Here is a 15,945-nt window from a genome sequence, read left to right as displayed (position 1 = left end):
GCACATCTGGAGCTGGCACAGCCCATACGGAGCCAGGGCAGCACATCTGGAGCCGGCAGGACCCATCTGGAGCCGGCACGACCCATCTGGAGCCAAGGCAGCACATCTGGAGCCGGCACTGCCCATTTGGAGCCAGGGCAGCACATCTGGAGCTGGCAGAGCACATCTGGGTGTGGTGCAGAGTGCCTCCAGACATGGCACATGGTGGCTGCTCCCCAGCACTCAGCACCCAGCCAGCCTCAGCACCTTCCTGGGATGGGTGCCACGGCTCCTCTGAGCTGCCGGCTTCCATATTTCCTGGTTTGGTTTGTTCACGTCCCCCACCACAGGTGCCCCCATCCTCCCCGTTGGGCCCTTCAGGGCTCTTTGTGATTTGCTTGGGTCTTCCTTGCACCCTGATGTCCAAAGGGGGTTTGGGTGCTGCAGGGAGAGTCCATCCAGATGCTGGCATGCATGGCATGGCATGGCATGAAACGGCACGGCACAGCATGGCATGGCATGAAACAGTTTGGCATGGCATGAAACAGCATGGCATGGCATGGCAAGGCAATGGCACAGCACGGCATGGCACAGCAATGGCACAGCATGGCAGGCATCTCCCAGCACACACCAGGATGGTGCCCTGGGCACCCAGGGTGCTTCCCAGCCTTTCCCCACCCAGCCGACCGTCGCCATGCCATGCTGTGCTCACCGTGTCCTGCCCACGCTGGGCATCACTTACCTTCTTTCCCACCAGTGCTTTCTCCTGCCCCCCAACCTGCCTCGATCACATCGAGCACTTGCACCCCTCCTCCCCCGGCAGCACCCACGTTTTGGGGGGCACCTCGCTTCCACCCCCCGCTCTGTGTGACTTTCCCGCACCGCGCGGCCGCCCCCGCACAGGCGATTGCATCTCGTGCAGACTTCCTCACCGCCTGCCCCCGTGCCAGCCCCTCACCCGCCACCAGCACCAGGCGCTGCTGGATCCTGCCACCACCCCCGTGCCCCACAGACCTTCCCTCTGCCCCTGGTGGATACCAGGCTCTGAAGCCCCTTCCCCTCCCTGCCCTGGGATGTGCATCCACCCCAGAGTCGCCGATTTGGCATCCGGCAGAAACCTCTGGCTGAGCCTGTGGCCAAATGGGATTAGGATTAAGGCGGATTAATGCAAGGTTTGTTATCTTTGGTGGGCTCGCTGCCAGCCGGGCACGCTAAAATTACTGCCATGAGTCAGAGGCTTAGTTTAGCAGGAAGGAAAGGTCGGACCAGAACGGGCTTTGCTGCCAAAAGCGAAGCACTTGTGTCATACCCGGAGCTGTGCTTGGCACGGGGGACACGAGGGGCATATGGGGCACGGGGGCATGGCCATCCCCGTCTCACCGTGCCTGCATCGCCACAGTCGCACCTTCAGCTGCTGCTGGCCAAACCCGTTCACCCAGAGGGTCCAAATATCTGGCCTTAAAACCGCCACGGTGGCACTTCTGCCGTGGCAGCTGCCGGGGGGACGGGGGGCTGCACCCACGGGGGCTTCCCCGCAGCCCCCCATGGGGTTTGCAGGGGTTCCCCGCCGCCCCGTCCATCACCGCGGGGTCACCGGTGCCGCCAGATGGTCAGGTCTGGGAATCAGGGTCGTTTGCGTCAATCCCACTGGCACCGGTGTCCGGGCAGGATTAGGTTCCTCTCCACTGTTGGAGGAGTAAATATTTCCAGGTCCAAGCCCGCGCCACGGCTTGATAAGGATGGGCAGGACTTAGTGCAGGAACAAGGAAGGTGATGCCAGTGAGAAAACTTTTTAGATTGTGGTTTTTGGCAGGCTGAAAGGACATTCCGGGTACGGGAGAGTTGCTCCCGGCCTTTAAAGTCGGTCTGTCCTTCCTGCAGCGGGCGTGAGCCGTGCCAGGGAACAGTCCTGGCTCCTCCTGCGCCCCTTCGCCAGGAGCAGGGCAGTAGTTGAGACACAAATCGGCCGGGAAAGAGCAAGGAAAGTTTGGGCAAAGAGTTTTCTTGCCCCCTGCGAGGGGAAGGGGGGTGGATGAGTGTGCCTGGGATGTGGGCGAGCGTGCCAGGGGTGCGGGTGAGTGTGCCAGGGTAAGGGTGAGCATGCCGGGGCGAGCGGAAGCAGCAGCTCGTGCCCGTGGGACCACGACGCCCCGTTTCGGCGGCGGCTGCGGGGCTGGCTGTGCCCAGGCGTGTCGGACGTGGCAGGGAGATAACTGGGCATAAAGCTTTCAAAGAAGGGGCCGTTTCCTCTGCCAATGCCACCACGGCTGAGGGTAACCAGCGTCCCACAGGTGCTTTACCCCCTCCCGCCGGGAATGATCCCAAAGTGCGACCGGGGTGCTGAGATGGGGCTCACCCTGGTTTTATTCGTCTCGGCCTTATTTTGGGGTTTTTCCGCTTGGCAGAACACGGCTCAGAGGGGGAGATTTAATCTCGGAAAGGGAAAGGCCTGGTGCCAAGATCCTGCGTGTGGGGTCACCCAAGGACACCCCCCGAAGGGTGCTGGGACCCCACGCCTGGCTGTGGCGGTGCTGGCAGTGCCAGTGTGGGTCTGCAGCCCCCCCCCTTCCCCCGGCTTCTGCTGCGGGGAGGGAGGGACCCCGTCCCCCGTCCCCCTTCCCTCGTCATGTGCTGCAGCGTGTTTGGAGCACCTGTCCCCTTGTCCCTGCAATGCCCCCTGCTCGTTGCCATGCCCCAGTGCCCTCCCCATGCAATGCCCCCCGCTCCGTATTAAGCCCCTGTGCAATGCCTCCGTGCCAGCCCCCTGCACAGTAACCCCTGTGCCCTTGCCCATGCCCCCCGTCCCTCCCTCCACACCAGACCCCTGTGCAATGCCTTGCCCCCCCCATGCCAGACTGTTGTGTGATGCCCCCCCCGGCTGTGCCCCCTTATACCAGACCCCCGTGCGATGCCTCCTCGTGCTGTACTCCACCACCAGACCTGTGTGATGCCCCCCTGTGCAATGCCCCCCCCTAGACCTCCGTTCAATGCCCCTCCCCCCGCTAGATCCCTGTGGAATGTCCCCCCTGGACCGCTGCTCAATGCCCCCCCACCAGACCGCATTCAATGCCCCTCCCAGACCCCCGTTCAATGCCCCTCCCTCCCCGTTACATGCCACCCAGCCAAACCCCCGTTCCATGCCCCTCCTCCCGTTCCATGCCCCCCCAGCCAAACTCCCGTGCCGTGTCCCCCGTGCCGTGCCCCCCCTGTTCCATGCCCCCTCGTTCCATTCCCCCTCGTGCGGTGCCCCCCCCCGTTCCACGCCTCCTTCGTGCCGTGCCTCCCGTTCCGTGTCCCCCTCGTTCCATGCCCTCCATGTTCAATGCCCCCCCGTGCCGTGTCCCCCCCGTGCCGTGCCCCCCGTGCCGTGCCCCCCCCGTGCCGTGCCCCCCCGTGCCGTGCCCCCGCCGTTCCATGCCCCCCCGTTCCATGCCCCCCCCCCGTTCCATGCCCCCCCGTTCCATGCCCGCTTCGTGCCGTGCCCCCCGTTCCGTGTCCCCTCCGTTCTATGCCCCCCGTGCGGTGCCCCCCACGTTCCATGCCCCCCCGTTCCATGCCCCCTTCGTGCCGTGCCCCCCGTTCCATGCCCCCCCCGTTCCATGCCCCTCCCCGTTCCATGCCCCTCCCCGTTCCATGCCCCCCCGTTCCATGCCCGCTTCGTGCCGTGCCCCCCGTTCCGTGTCCCCCATGTTCAATGCCCCCCCTTGCCGTGCCCCCCCCCCCGCTCCCTCCCTCGCCGCTGAACGGCGCGGCCCCTGCCCCGCCCCGGCCCCTGGCCCCGCCCCGGCCCCTGGCCCCGCCCCTGGCCCCGCCCCTGGCCCCGCCCCTGGCCCCGCCCCTGGCCCCGCCCCTGGCCCCGCCCCCGCAGCCATGTCGTCGAGCGCGGCGCGCAGACGCCCGGCGGCCGGGGCCGAGGGGGGAGCCCCCGCGGGAGCCCCCGCGCCCGGCGATGCGGAGCGGGGCATGGCGGCGCCGGGCCTCACGCTCTTCCTCAAGCTGCTGGCGGCGGCCTTCTACGGGCTCAGCTCCTTCCTCATCGTCGTCGTCAACAAGAGCGTCCTCACCACCTACGGGTACGGCCTTTGCACCCTGGGCGTCACCCCCGCCTTCCCCCGGGGGCTGGCTTCATGGCGGCCCCCCCCACGCACCCCTCCTGTGGGTGCCGGGCACCAGCGGGCACCCCTCTGCGTGCACATCCCCCCCCCCCAGTCTGCGCGGGCATCCCCTCCCGTGGGTGCTGGGCCCCAGCGGGTGCCCCCTCCGCACTTCCCATCCTAGGGGGGCCGGGCACCCCTCTGCATCCCCCCTTGCCTTGGGGGTCCTTTATACCCCCGGGCACCCCCTTCCCGTGGGGCTGGGCCGCGCACCGCTCCTTCTCCCCCCGCCCCGGAGTCCTCCCCCGGAGCCCAGCGCTCTGCCAGCGCTCCACGCTTGCCCCCCTTCCTGCTGGGACCCCCTGCACTGGGCAGTGCCCCCCCATAGCTACGGGCTCTGCAGATTTGGGAGCTGGGGGCGGCTGCGATCCCCCTCCCCATGTGTGCAGTGGGGGGGGGGGTGCGTGGCAGCTGGCACCCCCGATGTGGGTGCCCCCACTGATGTCTCCTCTCTGCCCGCAGGTTCCCCTCCTCGCTGTGCGTGGGGCTGGGCCAGGTGAGTGGGGTCCCCCCTAACCCCTGTGCTCCCCAAATGTGGGGGGCTGTGGGGCTGATCCCCCCCCACTCTCTTGCAGATGCTGGCGACGGTGGCGGTGCTGTGGGCGGGCAAGGCGCTGAGGGTGGTCAAGTTCCCCGACTTCGACAGACACGTCCCCCGGCGGGTAAGCCCCTTCCCCGGGCACCCAACCCTCCCCCCCCCCCCGCTTCCCGGGCACCCAAACTCCCCCCCCCCCCCACCCCAGCTCCCCGGGCACCCAACCCCCCCCTCCCCGGGCACTTGTCCTCCACCCTGAGGTGGGTGGTGGTCTCTGCCCTGGCCCCCCGCCTGCAGCGGGCACCACGGGTTTTCGGGCAGTGAGCCTGCGCCGTGGAGCTGGGACACGTGCGTGTGCCAAAGTGTCGGTCGCGGGGTGGAAATAATTCCATATATATTTATAAAAGGAGGATGGTGGGGGGGGTGCTCCCTGGCTTTCTCCGGTCGCTCACGCGGTGTCTTGTCCCTCTTAAAAATTTTCTAGACGTTTCCTCTACCTCTCCTGTATTTCGGAAACCAGATCACGGGACTGTTCAGCACAAAGAAACTCAAGTACGGATGGCTTGTCCCTGCTGGGGGGGGGTCCCTGGGGGGGGGTCCGCTGTCCACAGGGAGCTGCTGCCGGGCCCTGAGGCTTTGCAGGAGTGTGGGTGATGGAGCAGGAGCCGCTCGGGGCGACAGGATTCATCCTCTGCCCACGCTGAGATAAGCCACATGCGTGTTTCTGAACGCGTTCCCCCAGCCGGCGGGTAGGGAGGGGCGCAGGTCTGGCCCTCGCCCACCGCAGGGGAGGGTCTGGGGCCATCCCTGGGGTCCCCCACCTTGGCAAAGGCTGACATAGCAATAACTTTTCGGGTGTGGGAGTAATGGAGTTTCTGTAAGGAAAACTCCGACGGCTGCTCTGTTCCCTGGAGCCGTTATCCTGGTGCCCGCGCAGGGAGTTGCTCTGTGGGGGCCGCTGAGCTGCGTTTTGGGATGGGGGGGGGGGCACAGCTCTTTGACCCCACTGAACCTTCCCCTCACAGCCTGCCCATGTTCACCGTCCTGCGGAGGTTTTCCATCCTCTTCACGATGTTTGCCGAAGGATTCTTGCTCAAGTGAGTTTTCCTGCCCCTCTTCCCTCCGGGGGGCTCTCGGGGACAGGTACCGGTTCGAGTGACAAAAGCCCGAAGGTGTTGGCACCAGCGTTTGTGCGGTGGGGGTTCCGTGTGGCCGGGGGTTTTGGTGCACGGTTGGGTTTTAGGCAGGAGGGTGGGCGGAGGAAGCGGATACAGGGAGCAGCAGGAGCCTGCTCAATTATTCCAGTGGCTTCCCGTCCTCCCCGCGTGCCCGGAGGAGCCGGGCGAGGGGAAGGTGCTGGGCTCCGACTCTGCTTGCAGCAGCCCGGCTGTGCCATGCGGTTTTGGAAGCAGAGGGTGTTGTGCCCGTACCCCCGCCACGCAAACAGCTCTCCTCCGCCGGGAGAAACCCCAAAACCGCTCGTGCCATGTGCCAGCAGCCCCCTCCGTGGTGCCAGCACCCCGTGCAGTGCCCCGTGCCCAGCCGAACTCTGCAGCAGGCAAAGCTGTAGCGCTTTGTAAACTCACACCTCATCCATGCCAAGTTGCTTGTTGTTTTTTTTTTTTAATTACAGAGATAATTGTCTAGAAACATCGTGCTTTTACTTGCTGCTTTAGCGCCCGTTGGTTTCCTCGGGGTTTTCCCCCGGCTCCGTACGCGCGGGGAGCAAAGGCGTCTCCCGGCTCGTGCCCGCGGCGCTTCGGCGGAGGTTTCGCCGGGGGTGATGGCCACGTCCTCCTGCCTCTCTTTGCAGGAAGAAGTTCTCCTGGGGCATTCAGATGACGGTGTTTGCCATGATCATTGGCGCGTTCGTGGCTGCCAGGTGAGTGCCCGGTGTGCTGCCTCGCTCCCGCTCTCCGAGGGGTGCCCAGCCACAAAGCTCAGGCAGTAATGTATCATGTTCTGTCCCAAGAAGAGAGTAAACTCTGACTTTTGTGGGTTTTTTTTTACCCTCAGACATGCTCTCTAGTAGGAAAGAATGTTTTACCGACCCAAATCCCCATCCCTCCTCCCATGATTAATTTTTCCAACAACTTGCTGGCTAAACAGAAGGTGGAAGAATTGCAAGTGTTACGCTCCGTGCAGCTTAAAGCTTTAACTTGGGTGGTTTTTTTTCCTTTCCCAGTGCTGACTTGGCGTTCGATCTGGAAGGATATATTTTTATCCTGATTAACGATGCCTTAACAGCTGCAAACGGTGCCTACGTGAAACAGAAGCTGGACTCAAAGGTGGGCTGACCTTCGGTGCCCTCCTGCCCGTTGCACCGCAGCACTCGGTTTGGCAGCATCTTTTGCATCTGAGGAGGGGCAAAGCAGGGGGAGGCTCACCCAGTGTTACCCCGGTCCTCGCCCAAAACCTCCCATCCGGAAGGTTTGGCAGCGCCGCTGCGCCGTGCTCGGTGCCAGCGGTGCCAAATGGCGCCGGCCGGAGCCGTGCCCCTGTGCCAGTTATGGCAAAGAAAGGGCTTTTTGATTGATGGTGACCATAAAGCCTGTTGCAAGCTCATTACCCCAGTCTGGTTTACATTTATATATATATTTTATATATATATATTTTATATATATATATATTTTATATATATATATTTTATATATATATATTTTATATATATATATTTTATATATATATTTTATATATATATTTTATATATATTTTTATATATATATTTTATATATATATTTTTTATATATATATTTTATATATATACACACACATGTTAATAGATATAGTTAAAAATCACACAGAATCACAGAATGTTAGGGATTGGATGGGAACCTCAAAGGCTAATAAATTTTTATATATCTATATGTTATGTGTATAGAAAACTATCATATATATATCAACTTACTGTTTTACAAATATCTTATATTCATATATCATATATAAAACTATCATTTACATATCAATTTATCGTTTTACGTATATTCATATATCTTATATTCACATATTATATATAAAATTATAATTTGCATATTGTTTTATCATTTTACATATATTTATATATCTTATATTCATGTCATGTAAAATTATCATTCACATATCAATTTATTGTTTACATATATTTACATATCTTATTCATATATTATATATAAAATTATCCTTTACATATCAGTTTATTGTTTTACCTACATTTATATGAATAATTAATGATTTATAGAGTGTTTAATTTTATAATCTGGTTTTCTATAAAGATATATTTACATATAAATATTACATTATTTAGATTATTCTTTATATCTACATAAAACCCACCCCACAACCCTCCAACTCCTCAGTCTCCGAGAATCCCACCTGGATTTCGCTCACCGGAGCTGGGCTTCAGCAGCAACATGAATGAGGTTTTATGCTCCAGGTTGGAATTCGCTTACGGACACAGATGTTTCTTGTTCCCAGGAGCTGGGCAAGTACGGGCTGCTCTACTACAACGCGCTCTTCATGATCCTGCCCACCCTCACCATCGCCTACTTCACCGGAGACGCGCAGAAGGTACGATTCCTGCCCCCCCCGAGAGCAAAATCTCTAGTGGCCCAGTAGCTTCTGGGCAAAAGAATGTTTTACTGGTGGCTATAACTCACTTTTTCTGTAACTCACGTAAAACGGGAAACGCTTGGCATGGGAAGCTGCAAAATAATTTCATTATCCCTAATTTGTAAATAAGTCCTGCGGGGCGGCGGGGGCAAAGGGTGGTTTGAGGCCGGGTTTTGGGGTGGGGGAGGGAAGCCACATGAGCAGAAAGTAACTGGTGAAGTCTTTACGTTGGACTTGAAACCCACAGAATTGCTCCATTCCGGCGTTTCTGTAACGCTCGAGGAACGGGGAAGTGCGAGGGCGATAAGTGAAACCAAACATTATTTAAAACCAAAAAGTCGAGTATTTTTAGGATAAATGGGCTTCTTCAAGCTCGGGTCTGCCCTTCCCTCCTCCTCCCGGGCAGGGGCTGTGTTGAGTCGCTCGGCCCGCGCTGCGCCATGGGGGCGCGCCCCGGTTCACACGCCGTTCCCTAGATCTGAAATTTGTACTGTAATAATCGTTATTAATGATTATTAACTGCCTGTGCCCAGGCAGGGAGAGCTGGGTGGTGTTTCCCCCTCCGTAGGAGCTCAGCACCCCGGTGACGAAGCCGGGTCAGCAGTCGCTCGGATAACGAGCGCGCGATTAGCGGTGGCGCGGGGCGAAGGTGGCTCAGACCCTGCCCCTTTCGGGGATGAAGTGCTCGTTTGTAGGCAGGAGCTGGCAGGCGGGCAGCAAAACGTTGCTCTGGTGCTGCCCCTGGAGAAATCACCTCTTTATTTTTTTTAAATTTTTTTTCTCCCCTCCTTGAATCAACTCCTTTTTCCGCGGGCAGTGGCGGCGGACAAAGCCGGGCTCTGTCGGGGCAGCTGCCAGGAAACGCGGCGCTCGCAGCCCGATGAAACGCCCCGCTGTGCCGAGCGTGCGGCTGAGCACGTGGGGACGGCTCCCGGGGCTGGGGGGGCTGCACGGCGTGGGGGGCACTGCTGGGGAGGGGGGTTTGCCCAGGAGAGCCTTCCCACCGTAGCCATGCACGTGGACGTGTTGGATCTCGTAGTTCGTTAACAGGCGTCGGAGGTAACGATGGTCAGAGGGAATGTGTCCGGATGGGTTCTGGGTATCTCCATGGATGGAGACTCCACCACCTCTCTGGGCAACCTGTGCCAGTGCTCGGTCACCCTCACAGTGAGAAAGTGTTTCCCGATGTTCCGAGGGACCCTCCTGTGTGACAGTGTGTGCCCGTGGCCTCTGCTCCTGTCCCTGGGCACCACGGGCAGAGCCTGGCTCCGTCCTCTCAGCTGAGAGCTGTGTCCCGGGGGCTGCTCCCGGCTCCCCAGGGACAGGACTTGGCATTGCCCCGTGTTGGGCTGCACGAGGGTCCTTCCGGACCACCGGCACCTCCTCCCTGTCCCCGCTGCAGACCATCTCCTGCTGCTGGAGCTTTGTCCTCACAGTCATCCCGGGGCCTGTGGCTGGCAAAAGTGGGGGTTCGGCTGTGGGGAGTGTAACCTGAAATAAATAATAATTAAAAAAAAACCTCACAAACCAAATAAAATACAATACTTTAAAAAACAAAAACAAAATAAAAAGATAACTTATAAAAAAACCCACAACACCAAAACAAACAAAAAGATAATAATCTAAAAACCCAAACCTTACTAAATAAATAAAAAACGCACCGAAAAAGATAGTAATTTTTAAAAAAAAGGCAAACAAAAAAATAGTAATTCAAACAAATAAAAATTGAAAAAAAAACACCAAACAAAAAGATAATAATTTAAAAAAAACCCCAAAGGAAACAAAAAGATAGTAATTTTTAAATCAAAACAAACAAATAGAATAATTTAAAATAAACAAAAAGATAAGAATTAAAAAACTAAAACCAAACAAAAAGATAAGAATTTAAGAAAAACCTCAAAACAAACATAAAGGTAAGAATTCCAAACAAAAAGATAACATTTAAAAAAAAAACCACCAAAAAAACCCAAACCAAACAAACAACTGAAAAGAAAGACATACCCAAAGCCCCCATTCCAAAAGCCCTCCCTTGAAATCCGGACTTCTTTAGCCACGTTCTCCACCCCATCCCAAGAGGCTGGATCCCCCCGGGACGCGCCTGGCGAAGGCTTTTCTGAGCTTCCCACCAGAACCTCCTGGATCTCCATGAACTCTGAGGTCCCTTTCTGGGATCGGGAGCTGCGGCGGTGACGGGGCTGTCGCTGTGGTCACAGGGAGCCCCGGGGCTCTCGGAGGGCGATTCTGGATGAGAATCCTTTTTCCTGCGCCGACGTCCAGGGGTTGTTTCTTGTCTTGCTGCGAGTCGCTCTGGTTTCTCCTCCTCTGAGGGTTGGGGGTTTGTGTCTTGCAGGCGATGGAATACCAGGGCTGGGCAGACACGCTCTTCGTCGTGCAGTTTATGCTGTCGTGTGTCATGGGGTAAGGACCGACAGTCATAGAATCACAGAACGGTTTGGGTTGGAAGGGACCTCAAAGATCATCCCGTTCCAACCCCCCTGCCATGGGCAGGGACACCCTCCACTACACCAGGTTGCCCAAAGCCTCATCCAACCTGGCCTTGGACACTTCCAGGGATGGGGCAGCCACAGCTTCTCTGAGCAACCTGTGCCAGTGCCTCACCATCCTCAATAAAAAAAATTTCTTCCTTATATCCAATCGAAATCTCCCCTCTTTCAGTTTAAAGCCATTGCCCCGTGTCCTGTCACTACATGCCCTTGCCCAAAGCCCCTCTCCAGCTTTCCTGTAGCCCCTTTAGGTACTGGGAGGCTGCTGGAAGATCTCCCCGGAGCCTTCTCTTCTCCAGGCTGAACAGCCCCAACTCTCTCAGCCTGTCTCCATAGCAGAGGTGCTCCAGCCCTCAGATCATCTTCGTGGCCTCTTCTGGACCCGATCTTGAAGGTCCCTTCCAACCCAAACCATTCCAGGATTTCATGTTCTTAAAAAAATAGTAATAGTAAGTCTTTAGTCCTGATAGGATCCCTGTTTCCGAGAGCTCTGGCAGGTGGAAGTTATCCCCCACCCTTCAGCACAGGTTTAGCCAAAACAGCGGCGGTACAACCCGTGCCCTGGAAAAGAGGGGGCGGGATGGGGGCACGGAGCCCGCGGCGATGCCCCGAGCGCACGCTGGAGCCTGACGCCGGCCCTTCCTCCCCAGGTTTATTTTGATGTACTCCACGGTTCTGTGCACTCAGTATAATTCTGCTCTTACAACTACAATAGTTGGCTGCATTAAGGTAAGTGGCTTTCCCTGCTCCTGGGGCTGCGGGCGGGAGGGAGGGAGACTCGGAATTTGTGTGGCTGGGGTCACCCCCCACCCAGGACACCCCCCCTGTCTGCCCACCTGGGACATGGTGCCTGCAAAACGCATCATCCGCTGCTGGGGCTTCCCATTCCCACATTGCTTTAGGGCACGGAGCATATGCCTGTCTCTGGGTATGTAGAAACTTACCCTCTTCTTCCTCAAATCTTGTTCCTCTGCAGAATATTTTAATAACCTATATTGGGATGTTTTTTGGAGGAGACTATATTTTTACATGGACGAACTTCATTGGTCTAAATATCAGGTAAGGACGTTGGGGCTCTGCAGTTTTATGATGTGCGAGTGCAGACTGCTGGGAAACTGAAATGGTTTGACTGGCTTAACGCTTCCTTCAAAAAAAAAAAAAACATTCTCTGGATTGGTGTTTGTGCTGCAGCAGAAGAGCTGGCGCAGCTTGTTTTAAGCTTAAACTTTAAAACTTCAGCCAAACTTTCACAAACTTGAGTTGTTCTCAGAGTCGCGTATCCGAACCGTGTAATTAAGGTAGCAAAAGGAGTATTTTTTGGGTTGTTTCACCTGGTGTTTTAGCACAGCTTTTGGAAAAGGCTCCTTTCTGCTCTGGAGCGTGTTTTTGTGTTGTGAAAAGTCTCCGTGTTCTTCCCCTGCCCTTTGGTGGGATTCCTTTGGCGACGGAGCGGGTCCAGCGCTAGCCGAGGGCCGCGGGCTCGCAGGCGTTTGGGTGCAAATTAAACAAAATAACTTGATCTCAGGAGGAAAACAGTGAATTTTCTTGCAGCTCAGTGCTCGCAGCAGATCCTTGACCATTGACCTGCCCGTAGTTTTCACTTTTCTTTGGCAACTGGTGTTTGTGGCTGCGCTGGGCAGCTCTGTGTCACGAATAAACGTGCTGGTGTAAAGGGTGGCATCTCCCCGGGCTGCTGCTGCCACGTTGGCGTTGTGCGATGCGGGAGTGATGCCAGCTGCGAGTGCGCCGGAGCGTGCCGGAGCAGCCGTTGCTTCTGAGAGTTGTAGAACACTGGAACAGGTTGCCCAGAGAGGTGGTGGATGCTCCATCCCTGGAGACGTTCAAGGCCAGGTTGGACGAGGCCCTGAGCAACCTGATCTAGTTGGAGATATCCCTGTTCCTTGCAGGGGGGTTGGACTAGATGTCCTTTGAAGGTCCCTTCCAGCCCTGACCATTCTATGATTCTACGGTTCTGAGCTGGGATGTCTCATTCCCGTCCCTGCCCCTGTTTTGCAGTATTGCGGGAAGCCTGGTGTATTCCTACATCACGTTCACGGAGGAGCAGATGAGCAAGCAGTCCGAAGCCGGCATCAAGATGGATATTAAAGGAAAAAGCTCCGTGTGACCAGGGAATTGTTTGGTTTTTTTTTTTTTTTTCAATTTTTTGGAAGCAACCTGGTTTTGTCCGGCTGATCGCGGGCAGAACGCAGGATGGAATCCCGGGCGTCTGCCACGGATTAACGGTGATGCTCTTAATTTGCACAATCCAGATTGCTGCCTTTACAAATTACTGGGGAGATGACTGGCTGCGTAGCGAAGGGCGCGTCTTAATTACGTCTGATCGTCAGGAATTAATGGGTTTCGAATCACGCCGAGGCTTGGCAGTGGAGATGATTGTCTGCAGTTGGATGGTGGAGGACGGTGTCGGCTCCGAGGGCCGTACCCTGCGCATCCTGGGCTGCGTCTCCGGGCGCAGCTGCCGCAGGGGCCGGGTGCTGGGACTGGCTCTGCCCCTGCACCTCCTCCAGCCAGGCAGCACAAAGCCCCTTCTGCAGGATGCTCCTGATTTGGGCCAAAACCCCTTTGCAGAAAGGTTTGTTTGTTGATTTGGGTTTTTGTTGGGTTTTTTTGTTGTTGTTAACCCACTTCTGGAGCTGGGTTTGCCCTCCTGGGTCTCCAAGAGCCCTGCAAACACCCACCCCTCTCCCTCCTGCCCGCGGTGGCTTTTACAAGGCTCAGGGATGTTCCCCACGTGAAGGTTTCACCCGCCACCGGTCAGCCCGGCAGGACCCCCAGCCTCCCTCGGAACCAGTGCGGTGGCTCTGGCCGGGCCCTGTCCCCCAGTTGGGTTTTTGATGTAGGAAGTCGTCTTGGGTTTGTGACCCGTTAAAAAGAACGGGATTTTTAGTATGTCAGGCAGTGTTAACTGATTTTTAAAGGTTGTCTTACACAGCACTTCTTTCTAGGTCTCCCTTTGGATTGTCTTTTGGTTTCAAAAGAATTGTTTTTTAACTTTGGTTAAAGAAATTTTTGGTAAAACTCTGTATTTATGAGGGTTTTTTTTATATACTGTCCTTTGGTAACCAGGAAAATAGCTTCCATAGACAAGATAATTTGTTTCTGGAAGGTATTTGCTGATATTGTACCTGCTGTTTGGCAAAGCTGGATTTATCGACACGCTTGACTGAAGTTTTTTATCATCTGTGACCCAGAATTTCTGTAACAGTGCCGCAAAAACCCGACGTAATGAGTCTGCCGGCCCCGGCGCTGCCACCTGCTCCGAAAATCCCGTCCCTGGAGTCGTTCTGGCTGAGTGTGCCGGAGCTGACATCTCCGTACCGGAGCCGGGGGGGGTCTTCCCTTCCCTCCAGGGGTGCTGGGCTGCTTTTTGGGGGCAGCAGGATGCTGAACGGGTGCAGCGAGGGGTCGGTGCCCTTATTGTGTTTTTAAGGCACTTGGCCGCTCCGCAGCGGAGCTCCCCCCTCGGAGCGCAGAGTCGGAGAAAGACAAAATTCCCCCGGGGTCATTTTTTTATTTTATTTTTTAATTGCTTCCTAAATTTCAGTAAAACCTCAGATTTGCCATCAGCTGCAGAGCTCTTCTTCTGCTGACTTCGCTGCGCCGAGGCGTTCGCGGTCAGGATGTTGATTCTGTCAAAAGGTTTGATGTTTTTTTTGTTCATTTTTTTTTGAATCTACTGGTTAGATTTATTGTCCAAACGGTAAAATATTTTTAGAGCTTATTTTGTAACCGTGCACGTGTCAGTGCCGGGGCTGGATGGTATGGTGTACACTGGGAGAGCGAACAGAGTTCCTACAGTATTTTCTACATGATTAATCAACTAAAGTTTTTTTCTATATAGAATCTATTTACAAAAATGACCATTTTAGTGATTGAGAGGGTGACCTTTTTATTTGAATGTATGGCAGGCTTTCTATGTCAGTCAGTAATGATAGCAAAAAAAAAAAAAAAATAGATTTTATGTGCCTCTGTATTTTTGTACGGGCGTCAAATAAACCAATGACATTCCCTCCTTGTCCCCCTGCCTGCTCTCCTTCTGCCGGGATCCAGCCTGCGCTCCGGGAAAAGGTGGTGAAGCTGCTGAGGCTGAAGAGCAGAGGGGTGCAGCCGGGCACCCCAGCTGCAGGGATGGGTGTCCCCTCCGCGTGTCCTTCGGTGCATGTGCGGGAAGCTGGGGGTGAGGGTGGGCTCTTAAATTTTTGGCTTTAAATGGTCTTTGAGGAAAGGAAAAGGGAAAGATGCTAACGAAAAAAACAAGCCACCCACCAAGCAAAACCTTTACGTTACACCACCTTTGTGTTGAAGTGTAGAGGAGCCCCCAGGCCAACCCACTGCTTTCCAGCTGCTCCCAGTAATGCCCAGCCCCAGCCTGCGGCTGCACCGGGAAAGCACTGTGGGAGAAGGATGTGAGAGCTCCCCCCTTTTAGGGGAAGGAAAGGAAGAAACGGTTCAGAGGTTAATCAGAAAAGGGTATTTCACCCCAGCAGTAAGAGTCACTACAGCGCTGCTACAAGGGGACGGGGTGTGAGCATCCTCCGTAAGCAGAAATAGTTCAAAAAAAACCCTCAGGAATTTTTTATGCAGACGGTCTGTTTAGAAAAATATTTTAATAAGCTTTTTCAGAATTGCAGACGGGCTCAGAGAAGGGATTTACTAACAGTGCAAAATTACTATGTGTGGGAAAATGTATAAAACTAATTCATCAATTTTGTGTGTGTGTGTGTGTGGTTGTTTCTTTACTACCATGTTTAATCCTTTAGAAAAGCCCAACAAAGGTTCCTTCTGTGGCACTGGATTCTCCGCTCGGGCTGCAGTCCTGAAGCACTCCGTGAGTCCAGGACACCCACTGCCCCAGCACCGTGGTCCTTGGAAAACACCCCCCAGTGTCACGGGCACGTCGTGATCTTTTCAGTGTGGGTTGGAAACACCTTCAAACCCTCCTGGGCTCCAAACTGCGCTGAAGGCTTTTTAAAATGAAATCCAAATTACTCTATTTCTAGAATTTTAAATAGCTTTAGTAGTGCAATGACTTATCAAGTTATAGTGGCTGCATTTTGAAGAACATGAACAAAGTATTGTATAAAACACCAGCATAAACAAAATGTAAATTATAATTAAATATTCTTTAAGTCTAGCTGAGCATTACATAGTTGTTGATTATGGA

The 15,945-nt window shown here is 55.1% G+C and overlaps 1 protein-coding gene across 1 annotated transcript; it reads left to right on the top strand.

Moving 5' to 3' along the window:
* Positions 1–3,849: 3,849 nt before the first annotated feature.
* On the top strand, positions 3,850–13,068 carry SLC35D1 (solute carrier family 35 member D1). The gene is made up of 12 exons (XM_086617860.1): positions 3,850–4,052; positions 4,596–4,629; positions 4,709–4,795; positions 5,153–5,220; positions 5,694–5,765; positions 6,482–6,550; positions 6,854–6,956; positions 8,122–8,214; positions 10,607–10,674; positions 11,411–11,489; positions 11,737–11,819; positions 12,777–13,068. The coding sequence occupies exons 1-12, from the start codon at positions 3,850–3,852 to the stop codon at positions 12,883–12,885; spliced, it is 1,068 nt and encodes a 355-aa protein (XP_086473986.1). The 3' UTR covers positions 12,886–13,068.
* The last annotated feature ends 2,877 nt before the right edge of the window (positions 13,069–15,945 follow it).

This window comes from Tauraco erythrolophus, chromosome 10 (assembly GCF_009769465.1).
Source record: "Tauraco erythrolophus isolate bTauEry1 chromosome 10, bTauEry1.pri, whole genome shotgun sequence".
In the NCBI taxonomy this organism is placed as follows: Eukaryota; Metazoa; Chordata; class Aves; order Musophagiformes; family Musophagidae; genus Tauraco; species Tauraco erythrolophus.
The sequence above is the reverse complement of the archived record's forward strand: the minus strand, read 5'-3'. Positions and strand labels throughout refer to the sequence as shown.

Excerpts from the sequence above, each read along its gene's own strand:
- SLC35D1 (XM_086617860.1), top strand. The coding sequence starts at position 3,850 with ATGTCGTCGAGCGCGGCGCGCAGACGCCCGGCGGCCGGGGCCGAGGGG. Across the intron at positions 8,215-10,606 it reads TCACCGGAGACGCGCAGAAG|GCGATGGAATACCAGGGCTG; the intron begins GTACGATTCCTG and ends TGTGTCTTGCAG. Across the intron at positions 11,490-11,736 it reads CAATAGTTGGCTGCATTAAG|AATATTTTAATAACCTATAT; the intron begins GTAAGTGGCTTT and ends GTTCCTCTGCAG.